The 26,922-nt window shown below is 57.4% G+C and overlaps 1 protein-coding gene across 1 annotated transcript; it reads left to right on the top strand.

Annotated features, from left to right (window-relative positions):
• PXDC1 (PX domain containing 1) lies at nt 1-25,088 on the top strand. The gene is made up of 5 exons (XM_057700227.1): nt 1-262; nt 13,026-13,117; nt 13,470-13,587; nt 20,030-20,141; nt 24,089-25,088. Exons 1-5 carry the CDS (start codon nt 7-9, stop codon nt 24,204-24,206), a joined length of 696 nt encoding a protein of 231 aa, XP_057556210.1. The 5' UTR covers nt 1-6; the 3' UTR covers nt 24,207-25,088.
• Nucleotides 25,089-26,922: the final 1,834 nt, after the last annotated feature.

Genomic DNA, 26,922 nt, shown 5'->3' with positions numbered 1-26,922 from the left:
CGCGGCATGGCCTCGGCGGTGTTTGAGGGCACGTCGCTCGTGAACATGTTCGTGCGCGGCTGCTGGGTGAACGGCATCCGCCGGCTCATCGTGAGCCGGCGCGGCGACGAGGAGGAGTTCTTCGAGATCCGCACCGAGTGGTCGGACCGCAGCGTGCTCTACCTGCACCGCAGCCTGGCCGACCTGGGCCGCCTGTGGCAGCGCCTCCGCGACGCCTTCCCCGAGGACCGGCCCGAGCTGGCGCGCGCGCCGCTGCGCCAAGGTGGGCGCGGGCCCGGCCTGGGGGCTGGGGACCGAGGGGCTGGGGGCAGGGTGTACGCGCCTTTAAAGTGCGGGCAGGAGGGCGCAGGGGATTGTTAAGCGGGGATTGCGGCTCCCCGGCCCCCGGCCCGGGACCGAGCCCTCAGACCCCCGCACGTCCGCCGTGGGTGAAGGGGCAGGAGTGGGCGCACGGGCGAGCCGCGGCCGAGGGGCGGGGGACGTGGGGGGGAGGTCAGCACGGCGTCCAGCTGGGGCCGCGCCTCTTGTCCCCGGTGACCCGAGTGCGAGGTGCCACGCGGCCTGTCCGTCCTCGGGAGGGGCCACCAGGCGGGGTCTGCATTCGGCTTTGACGAACCCGGCCGCCTCCTCCCGGGCCTTGTGACTTTCCTGGCTCGCGGGGACTGGGTGGCTTCCCGTTTCCTCTCCTCGGCCCACGGGCTGGCCTTTGGAGGCCGGGAGAGGAGGCTGGAGGAGAGGAAGCGAGAGGCTGACGCTGAGGAGGGAGGACTGGGGCCCCCCCGCCCCCCACACACGCGTGACCACCTGCAGCGCTGGGAATCTGGTGACATTTCCGAGCACCTTCCTCTAAGCAGAGCCCTGGGGCATCTTTGGGGACATTTACTGAAGGGCCGTGGCTGATGATCTCCACTCCCCGCTGGTGACAGCTCCCACCCCAGCGTGTGAATTATGTCGATAAGTAGCTCATTCTTGGTGCCCATCCTCTGGCAGACGCCTCACTTGGAAACGCTCCCAAAGCCAGCGAGTTTGCAGGCCCTGCTCCTGGAGTCTCAGGGTGATGGCTCTCCTGGAGGGAGTTTAGTATTGCTACCAGCATGGCAGCGCTTTTCCTTGAATTGCTCTTTGGGTGTGTGTGTTATTGTGTTTTTAATTTATCAAAAGGATGCGCAAATCCGTAAAGCTTAGCTGAAGGAGAAGCAGTTTATTCAATGACTTACATCCTTTCTGGAACAAGGCAGGGCATAAATCAACAGGAGCCCCTGAGAGCTCTACCCTCCCCTCTGCCCTCCCCCTGCGCTCCCCCATACTTCCCTACACCTTCCCCTGCCCTCCAGGTCTCACTCTGTCAGAGGCCCCTGCTCAGCTGTGACTCGGGCTCCCCACTTGGCTCCTCCCCTGTAACCTAGGACCTGACACCCACTTTTCTCGTGAGGATGGAGTGTGTGCCCAATGTCCAGCAATCGTTAGCCCTCCGCAAATGTGGCTTTTGTTGTCACCCTCAGGGGCTTCTGGTGAGGGTGGTAGAAGGTGGGGAGGAGGGCAGAGCTTCAGTCACCTTGGGATCTGGTGAGGAAACCACCTGCCCCGGAGCAGAAGGCAGGTGAGTGTGAGGCATTCTAGCCGCTGTGCACACGCACCCCCGCCGTGCACACGCCCCCCTGTCATGCACACACACCCCCACCGTGCACACACCCCCGCCATGCACACACACGCCCCCCGCCGTGCACACACACCCCCGCCATGCACACGCACACCCCCCGCCGTGCACACACACACACCCGCCGTGCACTCACACCCCCGCCGTGCACACGCATGCCCCAGGCTCTGTCCCCCTGTGCAGGTTGTGCTGGGTCAGTTCTGGGTTCGCGAGGTGTCAGCACACTAAGTGCCTCCACGGCGTGGGCCACCCACAAGGAGACAGGAAGAGGGTGATCACCAGGGAGAAAACAAGATGCAGAAGGGAGATGGTAGCTACTTCCAAGTGTCTAAAGGGGGGAAAAATCAGAAAGAAGTGGGTGTTACGTGTGGTGCAAGGTGCAGGGGCAGTTAGGTGAGGATCAGTTCGGGTGTGAAGGACGTTCTTACAGCCCATGATGGACTGCTGACCAGAGGGGCCTCCTGCAAGGCCAGCTCAGCACCCCTGGAGGAGAGGAGGTGGAGGCCTGGGGCCAGAGGAGGCGCGACATGAACCCTCTGTCTGGTCCTTGGTTCTCTGCTTGGAGGCAAGCTGGCCCCTCCTGCAGCACCACCGGAGTTTGTTGTACACCCAAGGGAAGGCCTTTTCCCTCCTTAGATCCTTTTAAGTCCGGGGAAGTTGTTTGCTAAGTAAAATACATTACCATAATGCAAAAGAAGAGTACACCTTATTTCCAGGCAGATTTCTTATTGGCATAAACAAGTTGTCTGGACATACAAACCATACACGCAGAAGGCATCCAGATGTGTGTCATACTAGAGATGCCAGGCTTTCTCAGCATAATTCCCCATTAGGCGCCCTCAGTTTACACTTACTGTGTATTTCTGGACTGGGTTACGTTGGCCCGCTCATTTCTTCAAAAAGCTTTGCAAGTCTAGGTGTGCAAACGCATGCTGGCAGCAGGCTGTGGCTCTTGTAAATGTGGGACTGAACGCCTCCAGAGGGTCGGAAAGCCTTGGGTCCGACTTGCATCTTGGATTCTGCATGCAGTCAAGGGGATGCCTGAGTCCTTTGTCTTGGTCCCTGGAATATTGCAGTGAGAGAGTGTTTCTGTGCAGAGAATGTACTGTTGCTTCATTCTGCACACACACTGGTGCTGGCCTCGGCCATCTGTCCGTGGAATGTATATGTTTCCTGGTGACACGTGCAGTGATATTTAAACCCCTGTGTGAAGAGGTGGCACGGGGCTCACTAGCCCGCCTCCCTGGCCTTCCATTTGGGCGAGGCTGCCCTCGAGACTAGTCTTGCTTCTTCTATCCTCTTCCTTGACATCTTGGCCTCTCACCTGACACTCTTCTGCCCCTGGATCTGAGGTGCTCATCCTTCCTTTCTTGCCCCCCAGCTTGGAAGAGGGAGGTAGCTGCTTCCTGTGCATATTATCTTTGGGTGACCGAGGTGTCCCTTTTTGCTTTTTCCACACTCTGACACCAATGAGGCTGAGTCTTTCACTTAAATCCCCTCTACGTAACACTAAACGTGACACTTAATGTGGTTCAGGGTTCCTAACCGGATGTGTGAAGGTCTCTTGCCTTCTCTCGTATCTGGGAAGGTTTACACTTTAAAAGACAAACATGCAGCATTTCCCCAATGACTGTTTGGGGCTCTTGGATTATTTTGATCCTATTTAAAAAAATAACACCTATTTTAGGCCTTACGAAGTCATCACTGCAGCAACAGATTCTGTTTCCAAAGTAGCCAGGTGACCTTTGATTCCTAATTACTGTAAAATCAACACTTTGGTTTTATATTCACTCAGCAAGTATCTACCAGGTGTCTCCGCTGCACCAGCATCTTCTAGGTGCTGGGGACACAGTAGTGAACAAAACAGACAAACCCTGCCCTCATGATTCTATATTTGGGGTGGGAGAAATCCAACAATAAACAAGATAAGTTAAAAAATATCTTAGATGGTTATACGTGTTCGGAAGAAAAAAAAGGAAGGAAGGAGAGGAGCTGTGACTTGCAGGGGCAGGGGAGGGGTTCACTTTCAGATGGGCTGGTCCAGAAGGACTCAAAGGAAGTGAGGAGAGACTGGGAGGAAGCGGGGAGGAAGCAATGTGGGTGCCTGGGGAAGAGCTTCCAGGCAGTGACCAAAGCAAGTGCAAAGGCCCTGAGGTCGGTGTGTGCCCAGTGGCTCTGAGTCCTGAGGGGGCCATTGTGGCTGGAGGGGAGAGAAATTGTGGCTGGAGGGGAGAGAAGGGGGTGGAAGCAATGGGAGACCGGGGTAGGGGGTGGGCAGGTCACACTCAGCATGGGGCTCTTGTCGGAGAGGGAGAGCTTGGAGTGGGAGTGACGCATTGTGACGAGCACTCTGGCTGCTGTGCTGAGCAAGGCTGGAGGAGGACCAGGGGAGCCGGGGAGACAGGGGAGGTGCGAGAAGTGGTCAGACACACGTGTGTCTGGGAGGGAGAGCACAGGGTTTACTGAGAGACCAGACATGAGTGTAAGGAGCCCCGGGTGATGCGAAAAGCCCGCACAGGAGGAGCTGACGGAGAGCCCAGCTTTGAACACGGTATTTTAGCTTTTTCTCCAAATAAGTCCCCTCCTTGAGAGCCTGTGTGTGTGCTGGGGTCACATCAGTTCACCCTTGTCACTGGGGACGTGGATCTGCCTGCGTCCTCGTAGACCCTCTGTCAGATGTGAGATGGAGGAACAGGAGGGAAGGCGTCTGGCACCTGCCAGAGAGGCCTGGATGCAGGTCCACCGGCCAGGACCGCCCCACCCCCACCCCCACCCCCACCCCCGACAGCTCTAGGGGACCACACTCTGCTCCCAGGCCCTGCTCTCACGGGGACGGGGGAGAAGCTCTGTGCTTCCCTGCAACAAGGCAGGAGATGGCTATCTGATTTGGGGGAGAAATGCAGAGCCCCGAGTTTACTTTCTTTGTGAAAGTAGCTGAAAAAAGAGCCGAGGGTGTGCACGGTTCTGGGCAGCAGATCTGGGGCACAAAGGCCACCTCCGTCGGCCTGACGGGCCCTGCAGTGGGGGCTGGGGTCCCGCCCTCCCCCCTCACAGCCCAGCCCCTGTGCAAGGCTTCCCTGTTTGGGGTCCTGCCCTTCTAATGGGCAGGGGGTGCAGTTTTCTCTGGGGCGTTTTGGGTGATCTCTCTCATTCATGGACCTATTTTTAAGCCTCTTCCATATATAGGGCTCCTGGGCTGCCGGGATCTGCTGTCCCCCCGGGTCTGTGCTGGCACCATCCGCCCCCTGGGAGCCAGTGACTCCTCTCTTCCTAAATGTTATGTTTCTTTCCCAAACCCGCGCCCTGCTGTCGCTCAGGCTGCGTTCCGAGTTCCCTGTCCAGTGCCCCAGACTCTCCTTCCTCCGTAAGTGACAGTTGCTCCGTGGTCCCATGGTCTCATCCGGCAGAGCTCGGGCTGTGCGGTGGGCCCGGGTGACCTGAGCTAACACCCAGTTAGGCAAGGAGCTGGCCAGAACCTCACAGAGGCTGTTCGTCCTGGAGCTTCTAGGCCGCGCTTCCTTCCCACCAGGTTTCCAGGGGGGAGCTCAGTTCTGCATCTCAGCTCGGGGACCAGCTGATGGTGTCTGGCTGCCCTCAGGCTGGCCCCAGGGACGTGGTCCTTGGCTCTTTTTAAAACAAGTCTGGGCCGGTGTGCCTCCACTGTGTGTTTTTATAAACACTTTTCCAAAAGGCAGAAGATGTTTCTGGTTGGGAGCAGTCACAGCTAGGGAAGATGGGCGTGCAGTGAAGGGTGACCGCAAAGCGGCTGCGATAGGAGGGGTCGGTGTGCCCCGCTGGGCGTGCTCAGCGTGGGGCTGCGGGGCGGGGCTGCGGGGCGGGGCTGCGGGGCGGGGCTGCCGGGAGTGATGACCCCACGGGTGACCACCGGCGGCCCAGGCCCCGGCCCCTCCGCGCGGGCGTCCTGCGGGGCAGCGGCCGTCAGAGTACATCGCGGACGGTGAGTGAGGACCCTGCGTTACCAGGGGTTGGGGGTGTCCCACTGAAATCCTTTTTGTTGGTGTTTTCGTTCACTTTTACTTTCTTGGGTGACAGTAGGAGTGCACTTTTTGGTCTTAACCACTAAAAAGATGTCCCCCGTGTCCCTGAACGAGCCTGAGAAGCCCCCCCCAGCCCCCTCACCCCAGGGCCTAGATCCGAATCCTCCCCAGGATGGGCGGCAGGGAGGGGGCTGAGGGGAAGGGCCAGGCGCCTGTCTGTTCTGGTCGGGCCTGGCCTCCCTTAAACCGTGGCAGCACAGACGTGTCCTGTGTCACCGGGAAGCACAGACCACGTGCCTCGACGTCTGTCTTCCAGGCAGACCCTGCGGGGCGCCCCCCTCCCCCCATGAGTCCTGATGGTGGATGTGACCGCCCTGCCCCGTTGCTGACTTACGCTGCACGCTCGTCGGGAGAACAGACACCTGCGTCGTCCTCTGCTGGTGTGTGACTAGAGCCAGGAGGAAACTCGTGAGCAGCATTTGGACAGAGGGTCGGGGGAGGGGAGGAACGGTCCTGGGATGAAAGCTCTTACTACGCATCCTCACCACCAGCACCCCCCCTGCTTCCCGCAAGAGAAAATCCAGGCCCTGCGAGATTGGGGGGCCCGCCAGAGGACACGCGGTCACAGCAGGAGGGGGTCAGGGTCAGGATGTCCACCTGGGACACCAGGTCACTGCGGGAGGAGGTCCGGCTAAGTGGTGGAAAGCCCTGGCTTTGGCACCAGGCAGGTGAGGACGCAGGTTCTGGCTCAGTCCCCTGCTCCCTCCCGTGTGACTTCGGGCAGGTGCTCGGCTCAGGCCGCTGCTGCGGGGTTGATGAGCTGGCGGGGTGGCATCTGCATGGCCGGCCGCCGTGAGCGCTGAAGCCGTGGCAGAGCCTCGCGGGACACGCGAGCACTGTGGGACGCGCAGTGTCCCCTCACCCAGAGCCCTCCCGGCAGGGATGTGCTGCCAGCCCCCTGGTGTGGCCTCCAGCCTCCGGTCCTGGGGAGGTGGGGACGGTGATGGCCCCCAAGAGCCCAGGGAGGGCGTCACCAGGATACCTCAGCGGGACCCCTACCGACCAGGCCTGAGGCTTTGCTGGTCCAGAAATTAGGACTTGGTGCCTGGCGTGGGGCAGGCTTGGGGGCGGCTTCCCAGGGCAGATGCTGTGTGTGTGTTTTCTGTGTGCTGTAGAGCTGCCTCGGAGGCAGAACCTGGGTGGGAAGCTGGCCCCCTTGGCCCCAGGGCTGTGCACGGCTGTCCCAGGGCTCCTGACCCCCCCACCCCCGCGCCGCTGGCCTCCTCCCTGGAGAGGCGGGTTCCTTGCTGGGTCTTCCTGGGGACACCTCACTGCGGTCCATGTCCGCCTCATGTCCACCGTCCCGGCCAGCACGGGGTGGGTGGGCAGGGTCTTGTCTCCCCAGGGCCCCGTCACCAGACAGAGGCCGGGCACAGCCGAGCGTGGGCAGTGCATCCTGTTTTGAGGGCCTGGGACGGGTGCTGTTTATTCCCTAAATTCCTTCCGTGTCTTAAGACAGACTAAGGCTGAGTGGCTCCTTTTTTTTTCTTCAAGTTTTTTTTTTTTTTTTAATATTTATTTATTTATGGCTGCATTGGGTCTTAGTTGTGCAGGATCTTTTGTTGCAGTGTGTGGGCTTGGTAGTTGCGGCATGCGGGCTCTCTAGTTGAGGTGCATGGGCTCAGTACTTACAGGGCGCAGGCTTAGTTGCCCTATGGCATGTGGGATCCTAGTTCCCCGACCAGGGATCGAACCCACGTCTCCTGCATTGGAAAGTGGATTCTTAACCACTGGACCAGCAGAGAAGTCCCTCTTTAGACGTGTTGGGTCTGAAGTTTAGTAAGGAACTTTGCTTGTGGTGGGAGAAGAAAGAGGTGGCCCAGAGAAGGAGGGATTTGGGGGGGGCGCTGTGAGGTGGGGTTCTTACAGGCGTGGGAAGAAGTGAAGGATGGACGTCTTCCCTCACCTCCTTCCTGGGGCCTCCAGATGTGTTATCTTGTCTCTGCTCTTCTGTCTCCTCCACCTACATTCCCTGCCCCGCTTCTCATCCTTGTAAAAATGTGGGGAAGAAATTCCTGTCCATCAGTGTTGCTGTGAGCATCGCTGGGCCAGGGGAGGGTGATGGGGGTGGGAGGAGAGGGAGGACCACGCCTTGTGTGTGGCAGCGTGGGCTCGGGGGCAGGGGGTGGGACTCCCGTGGATGGAGCCTGTGAGCTCAGGGTCGAGCCTTGTGTGCAGCAGGGTGGGCACGGGAACAGGGTGGGCACGGGGACAGGGTGGGACCCCCCGTGGGACCCCTCGCCCATGCATGGAGCCTGTGAGGTCATAGTCACCACGGGTTCCCAGGGAGTGAGGGTTGGGTTGGGATGCTTCAGTTTAGCAAAGAATAACCACCTCGGTTACACTCTCAAGCTCATCACTGAGTGAGTCCCCACTGTTTTTGTGTTGACTACCTTTTTGGAAAGCAAGTATTTAGGAAGTAATCATTGAGAGTTTTCCTGGAAATTTTAAAATATTTTATTTCCAGAATTTGTATTATGTTCAGCTTTTAAAGAATACATGTCTCTTATACAAGCAAGGTGACCCTGCATTCCTCACCTCACCCACGCTGTCTGCTTCTCTGGAAACAGTGTAGATGGACTTTTGAATTGAAATGTAATGTCTTATTTGATTCAGTTGGCAAGTTCATGTTACAGAAGGTTTCCCTGGGGCTCTGTCGTGGGAGTCTCCTCTTAAGGGACTTACATTCTCTGGGTAATGGACACTCCTTCCCAATTTACCCGAGAAGCGTCTGTCTTCTCTTCCGGAATTACAGTGGCAGAAGGCGCTCCGCCACATTCAGCCCTGAGTCCATCCCTAGAGGTTGGGACGGTCACCAGAGGTGTTCAGCCTCCACCCACGGAGGAGGGACATGGGACCAGGTGTCTGGGGTTAGGACGCTGGCCTGAGTTTGCTCTCTCTCCACCTGATCTTTGTGCTGACGCCCGCATGTTCAGTTTGGGTTCCGAGAATGAGTCAGGTGTTTGTGTTTGTGTGAAGACCCAACCCTGGAACTGACAGGAGCTCATTTTGTGTTCTGGACTTTCAAGGCTAAACTAGTTTAGACAAAAAGGGCACCCTGGCTGCTCTAGCCTGAATTTTTTTTTCTTTTTTTCTTTTTTTAAGCCTGAATTTTAACCCCCCAAGGGATGTGAAACTGACACACTGAAATTTACATCCAGTCATGCTATCAAATCTTTCGGTTTCAAATTTTTGACAGTTCTTGGCTATACCTGGATAAATTTCTCACATCACAAATTGTGTAGAGTGAAATTTTTAAAAATTGCGATTATATTGGTGATGATGCTTTAGCAGAAATCAGAAAATTTCCCGGGGCTGTGAAGTCTTCTGAGTCAGTTTCCCGAGAACCTGGATGTGCGGCGGGGACCTAGTCGCGTCCCGCCCTCACCCAGCTGCATCCCGCACCGACCGCGGACCGCTCGCGCCCCTGCTGGCCGGCTCTGGGACGACAGCCTTATAACCAAGAGGGGTTTGAGTTTTTCTGTCCGACTGTGCAAACTTACAGCCATTTTATCTGCTTGCAGTTTTTGGAATCTCGATCTCAGTAAAACTGAGTCAAACAAGATTCCCACGATTTTTGCTCAATCAACAATATTTGGAATGCAAAAGCTAAAAGTTCTAGATAATCCTAAATTATTGTACACAAGCACGTTTTTGAAAACGAAGTTTAAAATAGTTACTGTAAGCAAGTGGCACTTGGAAGAGCTTTACCAGTCATCCAGAGCCAAAGCTCTTGGGTCACAAAGGAAGAACACAGCAGTAGAACAGAAAGCCCCCCGACTGCATGTGCCAGTCGGGGGTGTCCATACGCCACCTGTCCTGGGGGACGATGCAGGCCCCAGATGTGGCTTCTGCACACACCCCACCTCTGGTGTTGTGTCATTTTGAGAATTGATCCTGACCATGGGTGTTGCCAAGCAGGTGTTTCGGCTTCCAACCGCTGTGAACTTGAGAAACCTGAGTGTGGGAACCTCAATGGGTTGGGAGATAAGAAATTTTAAAGAAAGATTTATTTCATTTCTACACTGTGACCCCAGAGCACAGCTTCAGATGTGCTTGTTTGTTTACACGTTTTCCTTCTGCATCTAATACACCTCTCTGTTTAATGGGAAGCACTTTTAAAACAACTAAAGGAGGGTGATTTCCAGGCCCAGGAGAGGAAGGAAACGTGGGCTCCGGAGTTGGAAGAGGGCCGGGCCATCGGAAGCCCCGTGGCCGGCGGCGACCCCTCCCGGCCCTGATGCCGGGTGGAGGAGGGGCTCCGCGGGGGTTAGGTAGGGGGATGCCAGGCAGCCCAGCTGAACCCATCACTTCACGAATCTTCACCTTTGATTGGCTGCAGCCCCCCTCCCCTGGGAAGAGGCCAGTGTCCTTGTCACTCACGTGAGCAGGTTTCCTTGGAGAAGGGAGGACGTATCTCAGGAATGCTCATCTCAGTCACCTTGGTTGTCACCCAGAAGCCACGATGCCACGGGAAAATAAATGCTGAAAAAGTGCCCCCAACCAAAAGCCAGAGCTTGAAAAACTATCACCTATCACTCTGTTCTTGCAGGAGGTAGTCCAGCATCTTCTTCCACTGAACTGTCTTCAGCCCCTCTTGGTTTGAAGCATATTTTCATTTCCAAAGAGCATCATTTGGCTTCTACTCAGAAGCATAAAGGCAGGTGAAAGGCAGCAATATGGTTGCAGCTGCCACAGATAGAACCAAACCAGAGCGGCTGGCAGCTCAGTGGGTTTGATGCCACCTTGGTCTTGGGCAGCTCTCCCGTGAGGCCTGTGACCTTGAACCTGCTGGCTGATGCTGAGAAGTGCGAGATGTGGTTGGCACCCATAGGCTGGTAGACACACACAGATGATAGCTTGCCCTTGACTCTGTTCTCTTGTGCAACTTTGTTCCATCAACAAATGGCCAGCGACCAGTGACTCCCCTGTGTGTATCAGTGTCAAGCCCTGTGCTGATGGGAGGGGGACCACGGGCACCTACTACTCTCAGGTTCACAGGTGGACCTGGGCAGAGCACAAGGGAGGAAGCGGTGGATGGAGCAGTCTCAGAGCTCAGAGCAGGCAGAGTCCCTCCCAGAGGGGGAGGCTCAGAGCAGAAGGTGTGTCCCACGTGGCCCTCAAGGGATGGTGGGATTTTCCCACGAGAACCTGGTGGGGGAAGGCCAGAGGGGAGGGTCCCCCAGAGGCAGCACTGTGTGGGAGCAGGGCTGTGTTTGAGTGGCTTGGACCTGGTCCTCAGGATTGGGATGAGGGTGTGGCAGTCACAGGGCATGGAGCTGGTAAGGGGCGCTGGGTCAGATCCCCAAGGGTGTGTGCCGAGCCTAAACCCTGATGTGTTTCCAGATTCCTGACCAGGTACTTCTTGCCTTTCTCTGTTTCATTCTGGAAAGCAGGTCACCAAGAAGATAAGGATGCCAGATAAAGTAGAGGACACCAAGTAAGTTTGAATTTCAGATAAACAATGAATAATTTTTCAGTGTGTCTATCCATATTGTTGCATTATTCATTGTTTATCTGAAATGCACATTGAACTCGGTGTCCTGCGTTTTACTTGCTAATTCTGGCAACCCTCAAAGAAGATCAGCATAGAGCAGAATGTATTTCTCTGACCGAATGGTACCCTTGGTGGCTGTAAACCCAACTGTGGGCAAAACGTGCTTTACATCTTAGAAAATGGGTATAAGTATGCTGTATGCATTGACCAGACAAGAGGCTAATCTTCCTATAAATTGTCCTTACAGAATCTAAAAACACAACCACTGCGCCATAAACTCGAGTGATTTAACCCCAGTGTGCTAGAAGTAATAAAGTTGAAACATGGCAGTAGTTTTGCTAGTCTCAGAATAAGGAAGCTCTTTGTGGGGATGATTTACATAACTGTCTTCTCTCTAAAAACAACCTTTCAGAGGATTTTCATTGTCCCTCTTTTCCTCCGTAGACTTGTCTGTAGCAAGCAAGAGGTCACAGAGGGGTGTGTGTGAGTGAGTGTGCATGTGTGTGTGTGTGTGTGAGAGAGAGAGAGAGTGTGTGTGGTGTATGCTGTGTGAATGTCTGTGTGTGTGTGTGATTCTGAACAAGGAACTCAGGGCTGAGACTCTGGCACCTGGGTGTTTCCTTTCTCCCTTCTTGCTGCCACAGCCTGCAGGGTGGTGGGTGGGCGGGCAGCCTGGGCGAGACCGGGAGAAGCGGGCCCGGCCCCATCTCTCTGGCGAAGGCTGGCGGGTTGTGCTGGGGTGCCAGTACTGGCTGCCTGGGCGTGTTGGGGGGCGGGGGGCAGGACCAGACACTCCCCTGACAAGCAGGGCCCCCAGGTGGCCAGGTGAAGGTGCGCCCGGCCTGTGCTCCAGGAAGTCCAGGGACAGATTCCTGGCCTTGACCAGACATTCCTAGCCAACACTGTGAGGGACCCCCTGCTCAGCCCAGGCTTTCAGAAGCACCCTCACCCTGTGTCTGGGGCACCCCTGGTTTCCATAAACCGTGTGTTCTGGGGCTTCTTAATTTCTATCCCATTGTTTAGGAAGTTAATTTTATCACGATGTGGACAGTCAGTGAGTTGCCTGCAAGATGAACAACACTTTCTCCTGTAAAACAAAACCAGAACTTTTGAAAACTGGGGTTCAGGGCCTGAAAACAGTTGTGGGATTTCAGCCTGTGTGGTTTGGTCGTAGCTCACAGGGACCGTCCTCCTGGGTCATAGGAAATGTCCCTGGGAATCTGAGTCGCTCCATCCCTGGGAAGCTGATGTTGGAAACGGTGCTGGGAGGTCTGTGCTCACGGGGAGACAGAAATGCACCCCGAGTGTCCACGCCGTTAGCTCTCATATTTTCAAGACAAAACACTACACCTTTTAATAGCCAGCCAAGACTTCTGGTAACCGGAAGGAGGGTGGGCGCTCGGATTCCCGGAGGGTGCCGCGCGTCACACCCACGTCGGTTTTCTCTGGGCAAAGAGCTGACATGTTTCCCTTGCAAACCCGGCATCCAAATGTCGTCTAAACACGGCTCCTCTTCCACGGGCGCTGTGGTCACCTCAGCTGCGCCGTGGGGCCCAGTGGGTCCAGCCTTTGCTGGCCTCTCTGTGGCTTTCGGCACTCGTCGGGCCGGTGAAACCCAAAAGGAGGCTGAGAACCAAACCGGGCCTCCAGGGCAGCGCGGCGCCCACGAGAGGCCGAGGAGACTCCCCGGACGTCTTCCGTGGGGGGCCCCGAGGTGGCGTCCCCGTCACGGGATGCCCGTTGCTCCGTGTTTAGTTGGGAGCACACGTCCGGCTCCGTTTTTCTGACGGAGGCATTTCTGCCTCCATCCCAGGACTGCTCGCCATAAAGGACGCCCAGGACATCGAGACCAGGCTCAACGAGGTGGAGAAGCTGCTCAAGGCCGTCATCAGCATGCCGCGCAAGGTGCGCGCGCAGGCCGGGGGCGGGGCGGGGCGGGGCGGGGCGGGGCGGGGCGGGGCCCTCCCGGAAGTGCCGGGAGCGGGGGCGGGGCCCTCCCGGAAGCGTCAGGGGCGGGGCCGGGGCCCTCCCGGAAGCGTCAGGGGGCGGGGCCGGGGAGAGGGGTGTTAAACGCCGGAGCGGACCGCTGTCCTCGTGCTGCCTGTCTCTGGGCCTGGAGCACCTGGGCACCTGACAGGTGAGCGGGGCCGCGGCCCCGTCGCCCTCACTCCCGCAGTCCGAGCATCGCGGGGCCACTGGCTCAGACGGGCCGCCTCACGGGAGGAAAATGTGTAGGAACGAACGTGTGTTTTCCCAGTATTCCAGGTCAGAAGTGGTGCTCACCTTCTTCGAGAGATCTCCCCTGGATCAGGTCTTAAAAAATGACAACGTCCATAAAATTCAGCCCAGCTTTCAAAGTCCGGTGAAAATATCAGGTAAGAGCCTCAGGGAAGGCATGGGGGGTGGGGGGGAGGGCGCCGAGGTTTCCAGAAACCTTCCCAGCGCGTCGTCCACGTGCTGGGCAGGCCTTCCACCCTTGGGACCCAGAATGCTGACCCAACAGAAGGATGGAAGTAGCGGGGCAGCGTTTGCTTCCTGATTTTATGGAACTGGTGTGTTTCTGCCTACTGACCTGCAGTTTACACGCTTCCTACTTGCAAAGCAATTATTTAGCACATAAGTGGGAGCTTAGTTGCATAGTCTGTGATGAAAGGCATCGATGAGGCATTTTGAAGTGAATTATTGGAACCTGTCGTGCAGCCCGCAAAAATAAGAGTTCGCGTAGCATGACCCGGACTGTGTTCTCGGCTTTAGGGCAGGCGGGACGGGAAGGGGCACATGGGGTGGGTCTCCTTAGCGTGGACATTGGGCTGCGCCTTCTGGCGAGTGTCAGCAGCGCTAAGGGGGGATGGTCAGCTGTCCTGCGGGTCAGAGGGGAGCGAGGGGAGCCTGGGCGCATCCGGTTGGCAGCCTCAGATCTGGGCTGCACTGTCGTTGAAACACTAGACTCTGTTTTTGCAGTGCTGTTGGCGGAGGCTCTGAGGAGCATTTTCTGGGAAAAGAGATCTGTCCTGGGAGCCCAGGAACTGGGCTTCCCCAGCCAACTTGTGTGGCCTGAGAGGTGGCGTCTGAGTGAGGTTATGCGGGCCTTTGCTGGTGGTGACATCCTGCAGACCACCTTGGTTGTGTGTGTGTGTGGCGGGGGGCGTCCTGTGTCCAGCTCCATTCCTGAATGGAAAAAAGGAAAGAGGAGGGGGCAGAGGAGGGGACTCAGAGGAAGGTGATGGGGAAGCGCCAGCAGGTGAGGGGACCTGAGCCTGGAGCCGTCGCCTGAGAAGGAACTGGGTCCCGGTGATGGGGAGATGGGCGGGGGGGCGGCACATTGGAGTGACGGCTGACGTCGCTGGTGTAAAGGCGTCCTTACTGAGTGGTGTGCCCCGGCAGGGATGAGATTCCTAATTGTGTGCTGGGGCGAGGCAGATGGGCTGGGAAGGTTCCGGGAACCCGGGACAGAAAAGGTGCTCTTCCCTGTGTGTGAGAGGGACGGGGTTCAGCCCGGATTTGCATGTCCGTCACTCCTGTCATCTTCCCAGGGGAGCTTCGTGTGTGTCCTTAGGAAGATGAGCAGGGGGCTGGGGGCCCCTCCTTACCTGGCGCCTCGTGTCCAGAACCTTCTCTACAGGAGAGTGAAAATGGCGGTAATCCCTCCCGGCTGGATGTCCGGGGACCCCAGTGTCCGAGGTTCAGAGAGGCTCCAGAGCGTGTTGAGCTGTGCGTGCTGTCACCTGGGGTGTGGGCCCCTGTCCTTGAGTCCCCAAGTAGAAGAGCCCCAGCACTGACATCTCTGTTTTGCTTTCTTTCTTTCTGTTTTGAGCGAACAGGAGAGCAGAGAGTCGTAGAATCCTTTCAGGGCCTGGGGTTGGTGGCAGGCGCAGGTTGACCCCAAAGGCCCCAGGGCGTGAGAGGGACCAGCAGGCGCTGCGGGCGGGTGCCTCTGGTGGCCACAGCGTGGAGTCCCCAGGCCCCTCTGTCTTGGTGCCTTGTTTGTATCGCTGATTCAAATAAACGCATGAGCCAGGTTTATCCCAAAGCACTGAAAGTAAGGGGATGGGATTTAACGGGTAACACTGGGTCCCACGTCCAAGTTTTAACTACGTTCTTGTGTCGTTTCGAGGACTGAGGACAGAGGTTTGGGGTCCCTCCTGCCCCGAGCTCAGGAGGCCTGGGGCGCAGGTCTGGAAAGGCAGGGGCTTGGCCGCCCTGTGCAGGCCGCGAGCCCGGGGCCCGGGGCGTGTGCTCCCCACCTGGGGACATCACGGGGGAGGCTCATCGCGGGACACTTGGTGACAGCGGGGCTGCCTGACAGTGAGGTTGGTGAACGTCTCTTGCGAGTCACCTGCAGGGAGCCTGGAGACTGGGCGGAGGCCATGGCCTGAAGGCAGCCCTACCTGGGGGGCAGGCGGGGTGGCCCCTTCCAGAGCTGAGAGTCTCCGACTCCTGGGGCCCCTCCTCTTCATCTGCCCTAATCAACCGAAGGGGTTCTCCCTCTGACGCCCCCCGCCGCCTGCCCATCTGTGCCCCCCATCCCGCCTCGCCGGCCCTCCCTCTGCCTGAGCTGGTGTTTCCCACGTGAATTAGTGTGTGTGTGGGGGGTGTTCTCAGGGGAGGTAGGACGTACTTTCATGGTTCCCTGAGGGAGGAAGGAGGTATATTAAGACAAGAATACAGTCAATTCAGAAATCCTCTTAATGAAGCTGCTCCTCCCAGGAGTGCCGTGCTCCCCCCCCCGCCCGTCCCGGGTCTGGTCCCACGTTGGGGAGCCCTGCTCCTCAGTCTCCGCCCGTGTCGGGGGTGTGTATGGACTCGGGGGCCCAGGCGCTGGGCCTCAGGCCCTGGAGAGGCTGGGGCCCCCGAGGACTGAGTCTCCAGCGGCCCCAGGCTGTGTTCTCACTACCGACTTGGGTCTCCCGGGTCTGTCTTCCTGACTCGTTAATTTATTAACTTCCTGTCACCCTGGGCATGTCGGGGTGTGGCCACTCTGGCTCTCCACGTCACCGCAGACCGCTCGGCTCCAGGCCCTCGGCCTCCAGCCGGCTGGCCTCCTCTCCTTCCCCACAAGCCCTGCCCGTCCACATCCACGCCCGTCCTGCTGAACTCCACTCGCTCCTGAAAACGCCCCGCCCGCGGCCACCCCCTCGCCCCAGACTTCTCAGCGCCTTCTCAAGCCTCTGATATGACGTCACTGGAGGCGGTGCCCTGGGGGACAGCCCTGACCTTGGCTCACAGGGCCTCCTGCCGTGGTGGGCCATCTTTGGGTCAGGGGCCACTAGGTGGCGCCAGGCGCTCGTGGCGTGAGAACCAGCCACCTCCCGCGTGTCCTGGCGAGCGCGCTGGCCTCTTTGGTGATGCTCTGGGCCAGTGCGGCCTTAAACAGTCTCCATCCCAGGTTAATCTAGACGTTTATTACCAAGTCTAGGAAAACTTAAATTTGGTTTTCTACACCGTGGCTGTGTCTGTGCAGCTTAAGAAAAAGCGTAAACCTCAGCCTTGGTCTGGCTAGTTGGGTTAATTGATATCAGCCTCAAAAATCAGGTTATTTAGGTTTGGGAAGGCTAGAAATGTAATTTCATTTTTTATTAACCAGGCATCTGTACAGTCTCAACCTGAATTTTCACCACAGGGAGAGTCCTGTTCACCAGTTAATGAAAAGGCACGGCTCTGGGTTTTGTTCCGTTGCTAGAGACGTTGAGAGTGGAATAGGAGAGGGGATCGGAAAGCGTGTGAATGCTTTCAGGGCTGAGACGGCAGGAAAGAAGGGATAGATTAATTAATGAACTGAGTCATGGTGGCATGTGGGCTTGTGGAAACAGGTCTACAGCTAAAACAACGGCAGACTGCCCCCAGGCAGACAGCGGGCACTGTTGTGGGGAACGGTCACTGAGCGTTGGGTGGGCGCTGAGGTTAGTGCATAAAGTTTAAGGAGAAACAGGATTTGCACCTGCAGCTCCACCAAGGTAGTTCTCAGCTACAGAGAGAGAGGCAGTGACCTGCCTTTGCAGAAGACTTCTGGCCCAAGAGATCCAGACGACATCCCAGGCATAAGTAAGGCCTGTGGGCCTCGCACCGCTGATCTGATGCCCCGAGGGAGGGCAGCGTCCCTGCAGGTTCCTGCCGGACCGCACCACCTCGGTCCAAGCATAGAAACGCCAGGCCAGGTGAGGCACCGTCACTAAAAGACTCACCCGTCCGCGTCCCAAGTGCTGCAGCCAGGAGAGATGAGGCCAGACAGAGGCCCTCGAGGCCGTCAGGGGTTACGGGGGGCTGAGCCATGGCATCTTCCTGCCCCACGGGATCCGGGCCGGGTCCAGAACAGAGGGACATTGGTGACACTCAAGTGCAGGAGGTTCAGGTTGAAAGTATTGTGCCAACATTCATTTCCTGGATTTGCTCATTGAACCATAGTTACGTGAAATGGTAACAGCGGGACAAGCCAGGGAGCCATCCATGGAAGCGCTATGAGGTTTCGGCAGCTTTTCTGTAATTCTAGAATGAGCTCCAAGGAAAAGTTTTAAATAAGAAATGACAAAACAGGACTCTTCTTCACATGAGAAAATTGTGTATGCAAGAGAGTAGCTTGAAAGGGAACTATTTCGTGGAACTGGTCGTGTATGAGGTTAAAGTCGTTTAATGGGCCAGTGATTTTGGCTGTTGGTACTAAACTGACTTCTAAGAAACTCACATTTTCAGTATGGTTGCAGACAGGCTTCAGATGCTGTGGTTTCTCCGTAATCAACATTTCCTTCGGTTCTTTTTATTTGCGTGATGCGACAGATACAAGCACCTTTGGAGCCATCGCCACCATCTCTGAGCCCAGCGCGTGTTAGATTCTTTATAAAACCACCTCATTTAATCACACCTGTGCCCCTTAGCATCGATGCTCTTCTTCCCATTTTACAGACTGAAAAGCTGAGCAAGGCTTACCTGCTCCCAGGCTCACGTGGCAGACGCGGACTTTCCTACCGGGCCCCCCTGGCCTTGCAAACGATTGGCTTCTCTGCACAGACAATTAAGGAAGGATTTGTGACAAATCTGTTTTGGGGGCTGGTTCCATTTTCCGGATTCCACTTTCTGGAGCTCCAGATCTCACACTTAAGAAGGATTAGGAGTTCCTCCACAAGGCAGCCCCTGGCGATGCTCACACGTGTTTTGCAGCACCGAGGCTTGTTTTCACTTGTAGGGGCCTCCCCCCGCCGCCGCCCCCGCCCCCGCCCCGCAGATTCCCTAAGGAGGGGGCGGCGAGAGGGTCTGGGGGCTGCCAGCTGGCCGTCCTGAGGTCCCTGGGGTTTTACGTGCTTCCTGGGACAGGTTTGAGTCAGTTAATAACAGCAGTAAAGAAAGCGGGTCTGGAACGTGACCAGCCGTGAGAGGCCCGTGAGACGTGAGCTGCCACCGCTCCCGAAACTCAGGTGGGAATTTCAGCGGTTACCTGGCAAATCCGATTGAGGAATCATCATTCTATCCTGGGAGTGGGGAGGGAGAGGAGGAAATCTGCTTTTCTTTCTTCTTTTTTGTGTCGTTTCCCTGAGTCTCTTCACATGGAGAGAAATTCAAAGAACTGAGAACCAAATACCTAGAAAGATTAAAAATAAATAGGAAGTTACAATTTCATTTATTTAAAAAAAAGGAAATCCACACATGGGGATAAAATAACCTAAATTATGGTACGATGTAAGAAATAAAACGGTCCCCCAGACGACAACAGCATCAGTTGCCCGACAGCTGGGCAGCCGTGCTGGGGCCAGAGGAGGGCTGTTCCGAGCTGTCTCCGTGCCCCAGGCCCTGGATGGGGAGATGGGGGTCGCTGAATCTGAGGACGCAACAGGAATTTGGAGTCTGTCTTAAGCATGTTTTTAGGGTGAGGCTGGTGGCGGGCCTGATTTGGCAGGACAAACAAGGCCTTGACCATGGTGTGGTGCTCGCTGAGCAGGGGCTGAGGTTGGGGTGAGCTGGAGCCCTGGTAACGGCCTCCCCGTCTATTCTTGGAGCGTCGGCGATCCACTGAGGGAGGGGGCGGTCACACAGTCCCCACGTCGGAGAAGGGAGTCCCGCGCACTTATGCGTAAATGGACCGGACGGCGTGACGACGCCCGGGAGGTAATAGGCTCAGAGTCGGGAGGGTCCTTGGAGACCGTCCAGCACAATTGGGAAGTTTCCGGTCAGGACGCTGCGTCCAGTGTCTCGGGTCCCCCTGTGGGCTGTGCTGTGGTGCTGCCTCGGCTGCCCTTACCTGCCCCGGCGTCCCCGTCCCCGGTCCACTTCCAGAGCCCACGGAGCACCAGACCGCGGCTGGAATCTCACCACACAGCCAGTGTAAACACACAGAGATAATTTCTTTGTTGGCCTTTTAAAATTACCCCAAATTGTGCTTGTTGGTAAGAAGCCAATTTATATACAGAACTATATAAAATACAAGGTGAAATCGCCCATTTGGTTGAAAGTGCACACGGATCTTCTTGGAGACCCCAGGCAATACAGAGTGTCACCCTCATCCGAGACGCAGGTGAGAACGCAGAGAGATCGGGTTACCTGGGCAGAGCCCACGGCGTGTGCGGTGGACCTGGCCTCCGTCCGCTCCAGCTTCAAACTCACGGGCGGGCGGGCGCGTGGGGCGGCGCTCGGACAGCCAGGTGCACCTCCTGGCTGGCGTCGGGTCAGCAGGCGCGGCCCGCGTCTGGGCGGCAGGACGTTGCGTGAAGGTTGGGGAGGAGCGGCACAGCGGGAAGAGGGGGACGTGAGGAGACCAGTGCGAGCCCCAGACGTCAAAACTTCAAAATCTGACCCCCTTCTGACCACTTCCCTTATTGTTTTTGTTTTCAGAAATCATGAGGTCCAATGGATTTTGTTTAGCAAATACGGAAACAATTGTTATTGACCACAGTTTACCTAACGGGAAAGACCAGCACGCAGCCGTGGACCCCTCAGACCACCTGTAAGTGCACTGATGGGACCGTCGTTTTACACACGGGGTCCTGAGCTGGCAGCCAGCGCCTGGGCTGGGTTCCCCGCCCACACGGCGCTCTAGGAAGGAGGTGGAAGAGACCAGTCCTGGGGACGTACCCGAAGTCACAGGACAGGGCGACCTTGATTCATAAACTGCGGGGCCAGAGTTCCTTTGACTGAGAGGCTGGCAGGGCGGACGTTCCGGAGGAGTTGCCCGGCTGCGGGTGTGGGCTGTGCTGGGCCCTGAGGGGTCCGGGGCCACAAGCCTCCTCGCGGGGGTCTGGTCCCCTGTGGCGGGGGCGGGGCATCACCTGCACGTTGGCCTCTCGGCACCTCCCAGGTGGCCTCTGCGTGGCTCATGGGCCTGCCTGCGGGGAGGGAGGATGCATTGGCCTAGGGAAGGCGGGTGGCCACAGAGCCCCTGCCCTCCATTCTTCCTTCTCCGGACGACGGAACTTGGACCACGACGGGGGCTCCTCGGGGTTAACGGGCAGGACTTGGCTCCGGTGACGGTCAGGCCACGCCAGGGCTATCCCTGCTGTGTGAGCTCAGGGAGTTAGTCTCCCTCCCCCGGCGCCTCTTCTTCCCGGGTGGGACCCCCGCCCTCTCGCAGGATCTCCTGAGGGCTCAGGTGATGAGCCTGGACGCCTGACTCGGGGCCCACAGGCAGCTCTGGACACACAGGGTCTCCTGTGGGCACTTGACCAGCACGAGCCAAGGACTCGGGGGCCTCTCAGAGTCTGGGGGTCCCACCCCACCCTGTCAGCCCCACTTGAAAACGGACCAGGACCGACGCAACTGCCGCCGTCCCCCGTGTGTCCCACCAGGACCCTCGCGCATTGTACGCACTGTGTGTGCACAGACAGCTCCCAACCCGCGGGTCCTCTGAGCTAGCGCCGGGCTGGCATCGTGGGTATGAGGCGGACGTGGATTAAATGGTGATGGGAGGAGGGTCCTGCTTCACGGGAGGAGCTTCCGGCTGGGCTTGTCCTGGTGGAGCCGTCGGGGGACCCTCCCCATCACCAGGGCCTGCAGGATCCTGGCTCTGGCTCTGTGGCGTCCTGGGTACCCTTTCCTTCTCCGAGAGGCCCCGAGAGGCCCTCTGCACAGCATGAGGCCAGATCTGAGAAGGAGGTTCAACTTGAATCGGACGCTGGGCTGGCGGGAGAGAAGGAGTGCAGGGAAACCTCAGATCGCAGGAGAACTTAACAAGGAGGTGACGGCCTCCAAGAGGCCCTGGAGCATCTCCAGGGAACTCGGGCTTGCCCGGCATTTCTCCAGGCGCCTGACCTCGGGCAGCCTGGCAGCAAAGGTCTGCTGCTGTCCGTCTCTCAGGAGAGTCTGTCCGAACCCTCCAGGGGACGGGAGGTCACAGAGAGGCCTTACCTCCCGGCCGCAGCTGTCCCCAGTGGTCCTCGATGGTGACCGTGCGGCCCCGAGGCTGTGGATCAGTGCTGCTGGGCCTGCCGTTAGGACCTGTCCATCCCCGCACTGTCCCCAGGGAGGGCAGCTACAGTCGCCGACCAGAGGCCCCACTGCACTCAGGGACCAGGTGGGTGTGCGTGGTGGGGACGTGTGCCTGGCGGGCGTGTGACAGTGGGACACCTGGGCCTCTGCCTGGTGACCACCTGGTTGGCAGGAGGGGTTGCCAGCTTCCCGGAAAGTTCTCCCCAGGCCTGGGGCGAGCCCCCACCTTGTCTTCACCGGTTAGGAGCGGGGGTGTTTGCCAGGCCTCTGAGGGTTGTGGGCGCTGACAGGGACCCCGGACTCCACCGAGCATCCCAGCATCCCCTTCCTGCCCCGGTTCTCAGGGGATCTGAGGGCAGGAGGGGTAGCAGGGCAGGAGCTGCGGGGCAGGGCCGCATCGTGGCTGCCACCGGGCCTGTCCCTCACCTGCCTTGAGCCTTTCCCTGCACACAAGGGTTCCCTCTTGGTCTCACTCCCTGCACAGATGCAAGGGACCCCACACGCTCCACTAGCACCCCTCAGCGTGGAGTTAGAGGAAAGCCCAGCTCTGTGCCCTTCCTGTCTGATTTCAAAGCTGTCTTTGCCTCCTCTCTGCTTTTCACTTCACCTTAGAGGCAGCAGGCCTCCCTGGGAGCCTGAGCTTGCAGGCGGATCTGCCCCGTGTGCCCCGGTGGTGGGGGCGGGGGTGGGGGGGCGCCCAGGACAGGCGCTGCGTGGCTCGGTCAGCGCGTGTCCCGCACGTCGCTGCTCCGCTTTCCGCTGTAGCTGAGCCCCTGCGACGTCCCCGTCACTGGGAGTCAGGGCAGGGGCCGTGCGGACAGTGTGCTCGGTGGCCCCAGGTCCTCTCTGCTGTCCTGTGAGCGCGGGGCAGGGCCTGCATCCTCCCCCCCTCGCCACTCCCCTTTGTTTGGACCGGCTCTTATCAGGGGACCATGGAAAAGGCACAGACACCGTGTTTCCCCTCCTGTGGAGAAGGTCTTCCATGCACTGTGTTCTCTGTGAGGCATCTTGTAAAATTTGTGGTCTGTTTTCCCCAGCTTAAGGGAGTCTGCTTAAGCCGAGGCTGGGTTAGGCACGGTGTGGAAATGGTTTCCGTTCCTGGGGAATTCATGTTGGGAAGATATTTGGGTCACCTCCTATTTGGGACACAAATCCTCTCGAAGCTCTTCCCACCCCCTCCCCTGTGTAACCCCCCACATTGAACGCATCACCTAGATGAAGGACCCATCCCTCGGATAACCTTCTCTGCCCTCACCCAACCCCTCCCTGGACTCCTCCTGCCTCCTTGGTCACGTGTGCACATGGCGGAGGAAGCAGTCAGGCTGGGATCCGGGATTGCATGGCCTTCCTCACCTGTCTGCGCCATCGTCCACAGGCCCAGCATGCGGCAGGTTCCTGTGCCTGGTCCACTCTGTGTCCCCAGAGCCCGACCCAGAACAATCCCCAGAGGGAGAGAGAAATACTCACTGTGTGAGTGGGTGGGTGGATGGATGGATGGATGGATGGATGGATGGATGGATGGATGGATAAATGGATGGGTGGATGGGTGGATGGATGGGTGGATGGATGTAGGGATGGAGGGATGGATGGATAAAGGGATGGATGGGTGGATGGGTGGGCGGGTGGATGGATGGATGGAGGGATGGATGGATGGATGGATGGATAAATGGATGGGTGGATGGGTGGGTGGATGGGTGGATGGATGTAGGGATGGAGGGATGGATGGATAAAGGGATGGATGGGTGGATGGAGGGATGGATGGATGGATGGATGGATAAATGGATGGGTGGATGGATGGAGGGATGGAGGGATGGATGGATAAAGGGATGGATGGGTGGATGGATGGGTGGGTGGATAGATGGATGGATGGATGGATGGATGGATGGATGGATGGATGGATGGATGGATAAATGGATGGATGGGTGGATGGATAAATGGATGGGTGGGTGGATGGATGGAGGGATGGGTGGATGGATGGATGGGTGGATGGATGGGTGGGTGGATGGATGGATGGATGGATAAATGGATGGGTGGAGGGATGGAGGTATGGATGGATAAATGGATGGGTGGATGGATAAATGGATGGGCGGGTGGATGGATGGGTGGGTGGATGGATGGATGGATGGATAAATGGATGGGTGGATGGAGGATGGATGGGTGGAAGGATGGGTGGATGGATGCCTCAATAAATACTGCAGTGAGAGTAGATAACAGTCTCTAAGGTGGTGAAAACTAGAGCTGTCACATCGTTGGAGTTGGGCCCGTGTGACTGATCAACTTGTAATCAGGTGCCTTCCACACTCGCTCCACACACAGCCTGATGGTGGATGGACTGGCGTCGTGGAGAGCCCTTCCATGCTGTTTGACCCGAAGCCCCTCCTGCCAGTGACCGTCTGCCTTTGTCCACTTCAGCGGGGCCGAGGTCCAGGGAGCCAGCCCCAGCCTCACCTCTGTGCTTTCCCGTTTCAGGTTTGAGAACGGTAGTGAGTTTGCCTCTGAGCTGGAGGACGGGGATGACCCCGCAGCTTATGTCACCAACCTGTCCTATTACCACCTCGTGCCCTTCGAGACAGACATTCTGGACTGAGTCTCCGCTGGGCCTCTCCTTCCCCAGCCGGTGACTGCAGCTCTGATGCCATCCACCATGCTGGGGACGTCACCCAGCCACCCGCACCAGTGGAGACCCTAAGTCCCCGACAACCAGGAGTCAGAGCATGGGGGTCCTGTGCCCCTGCTGCTTCCAGGGGTCTTCCCGGCCTGTGTCTGCATCCCCGGGACATGCCCCCTCTGCGCTTGGAGGGGCCACAAGTGCCTGCAGGATGTCCCGGGCCAGGGCTGGACACCTGCTCCGCCTGCCACGCTCCTTCCCTCGACAAGCACACAGAACATTTCCCGTGACATCTTGGTGAGTCGCCGAGTTCTGGACGACACAGGAGGTTGTGTTCTGTCACCCAGGATTTCCCTGAACACCAGAACGTGCAGCTTCCATTCCTGTTTTTTACCTTCTATCCGGAAACGATGGGCTTCGTGTCAGCCAAGGGGGTGTTTGCGGAAGGCGGGTCGTGAATAGGGGTGTTGGCTGCAGGCACAGGGGAACCACTGCCCAGGTGCCTGTGTGACGGACACTGAGAGGTGACAATTCTCCCGAAAGGAGGGAGCACCCTCCCCCGGCCTCCTGCAAGGGGTGACAGCATGGTGGCCCCCGGCAGCTGAGGGTCCCCCTTCCTGTGGTCACCAAGCTCTCGATGGTGTAATCGCCACATCAACCTGAGAGGACGGGAGTCAGGAGGCCACGGAGCGTCCCCAGCGAGTCCCCCTCTGCCCTCAAGGAGGGTCCTGCGCCTTCATCTCCTCACAGAGTCTACTAACGACCAGAATTTGCTCATGTAAATAATAGTAAATTATTGAGAATCCTAATTCTTTTACACAGTCTGTTTTTTAATCTATTTTAATTAAATAAAACACATTACTCTCCTTTCCTCGGTTTAAGGTGTGGCTCTTGTTACTCCCTGCCCGGGGCGGGTGGGCCCCGCACACTGCCCTTCCTGGCCGCCCCCAGCACTCCCGTCTCAGTGTCCTTTAGGAAGTGTGCGCTTTTCGCCCTGGGGCATCATCTGTCCAAACTGCAAAGTAAACAGACAGCATGGTTTTTTTGACTTCGAGTGTTCCCTTTCTCCGTGCTCCTTGCTGGCAGCCATGGGAAGCGCCTTCTGTGACCCAGCTGCACAGCAGATGGACTTTCCGTGGCTTTTGCATCTGCCTCTGCCTCCAGCTGTTTGATTGGGTGCAGCCTGTTTCCAAATAGGCCGTCAGGCGGCTGATGGGGTTGACCAGTTGCCTTCTTCTCTTGGGGGTAAAATTCACATTTGTGTAAGACGGGGCCTTGTGCTTAGCTAATCACCATCCAAGTTCCAGCCGATTCCTGGGCTTTCCTGGTTACCCACGTTCCACAGGGGGCTTCTCCCCAGCTCTGGGGTCAGTGAGGGCAGCTCCCTGAGCTCATCTGCTCATGGGGGCTGTGTTACCCACTCAGGGCCCAGCTTGGCTCCCCAAGTCCCCCCTCAGCTTTCATGCAAGAAGCTTCAGTGTTTCCGGTTGGTGCACAGTGAGATCTCTAAGGTAGGGGTCAGGTGTTTGGATACTTGTTTTCCTATAAAACACACCACAGCATTCTCTGGCTTCTATTTGGGGGTTTGTTTTTTTTTCTTTTCTGGAAAAACATGATCTTCTAGACCCATTTGTTATGTCCCCATACTTGAAAGATGCTGCCAAGTTGTCTTCCAGGGGAGTCCTACCCACCAGCAGTGTCTGTGCTGTGGCCTCTATTGACGCAAATTGAGATCCTTTCAACTATTTTTGCAAAACAAGAAGCAAAGGATATTTCTGAACACACACAAAACTCCTTATGAATGGGGATGAATTTGTAGAATAAAGTCCCTACTGATTTTTTAGACGTGAAAGATACATAGGAGCTCTTTTTATGAAGGAACTTGGCCTTCTTATCACTTAGCTTCTGCAGCCTAACACAGGCTCCAAACTCAGTGGCTGGAAGCTGTCTTTAGCTGCGGGTTCTGGGGTCAGCGACGTCGACTGGGCTTAACTGGGCGGTTCCGCTGTCGGGCTCGGGCTTGGTGGTGCTGGCTGGGCTTGCTGGGGGACAGCCGGTGTGGGAGGCCTGGCGGGCGCGACCGTCATCTCTGCACCCCCGCCCTCTATCCTCCCGCCGGCTAAGCCAGGCTTTTCCCACGGTGACTGGGGATTCCAGGGCAGACAGAGGCCACGCCCCAACGTGCAGGTGATTTTCACGTGTGTTTCCCTCCCATCCCCGTCGGCTACTGTCCCAGAGGCTTAAGCCCAGAGTCAGTGTGAGAAGACGCCACCAAGGACACGGGTACAGGGAGGGAGGTACCGACAAGTTGGGGCCGTGTTGCACTCAATCCGTCTCGTCCCATAAAGGGCTGATCTTACATCTCTGCCTGAAGAGTCTGGGCTTATCACCTAGTCCCTCCTGGTGGTAAAGCCAGGTGCTGTGTGGGACGGGCAGGGCAGTTACGGTCTCCAGGCCTCTGGTGGGGTTTGGAGCAGCAGGTCACGCAGTTTCGGGTCCAGAACACGAACGTCTTTCCACTGAAGTTCATTTCTTCTGAAGAGAAGCAGGTCTGGCAAGAGGGACGGGCCTGTGAGACCCGGGGGCAGGGCTGCTGCTGGACGCGGGACGCACCCCCTTCTTGTGGTTTTGAAAATATGTTTTTATTTTTGGAACTGTTTGCTTTCCTTTCCTGAAAGGGAGTTCCATGACCAGG

This window comes from Hippopotamus amphibius, chromosome 11 (assembly GCF_030028045.1).
Source record: "Hippopotamus amphibius kiboko isolate mHipAmp2 chromosome 11, mHipAmp2.hap2, whole genome shotgun sequence".
NCBI classification, from domain to species: domain Eukaryota; kingdom Metazoa; phylum Chordata; class Mammalia; order Artiodactyla; family Hippopotamidae; genus Hippopotamus; species Hippopotamus amphibius.
This window is presented reverse-complemented; position numbering and strand designations above follow the sequence as displayed.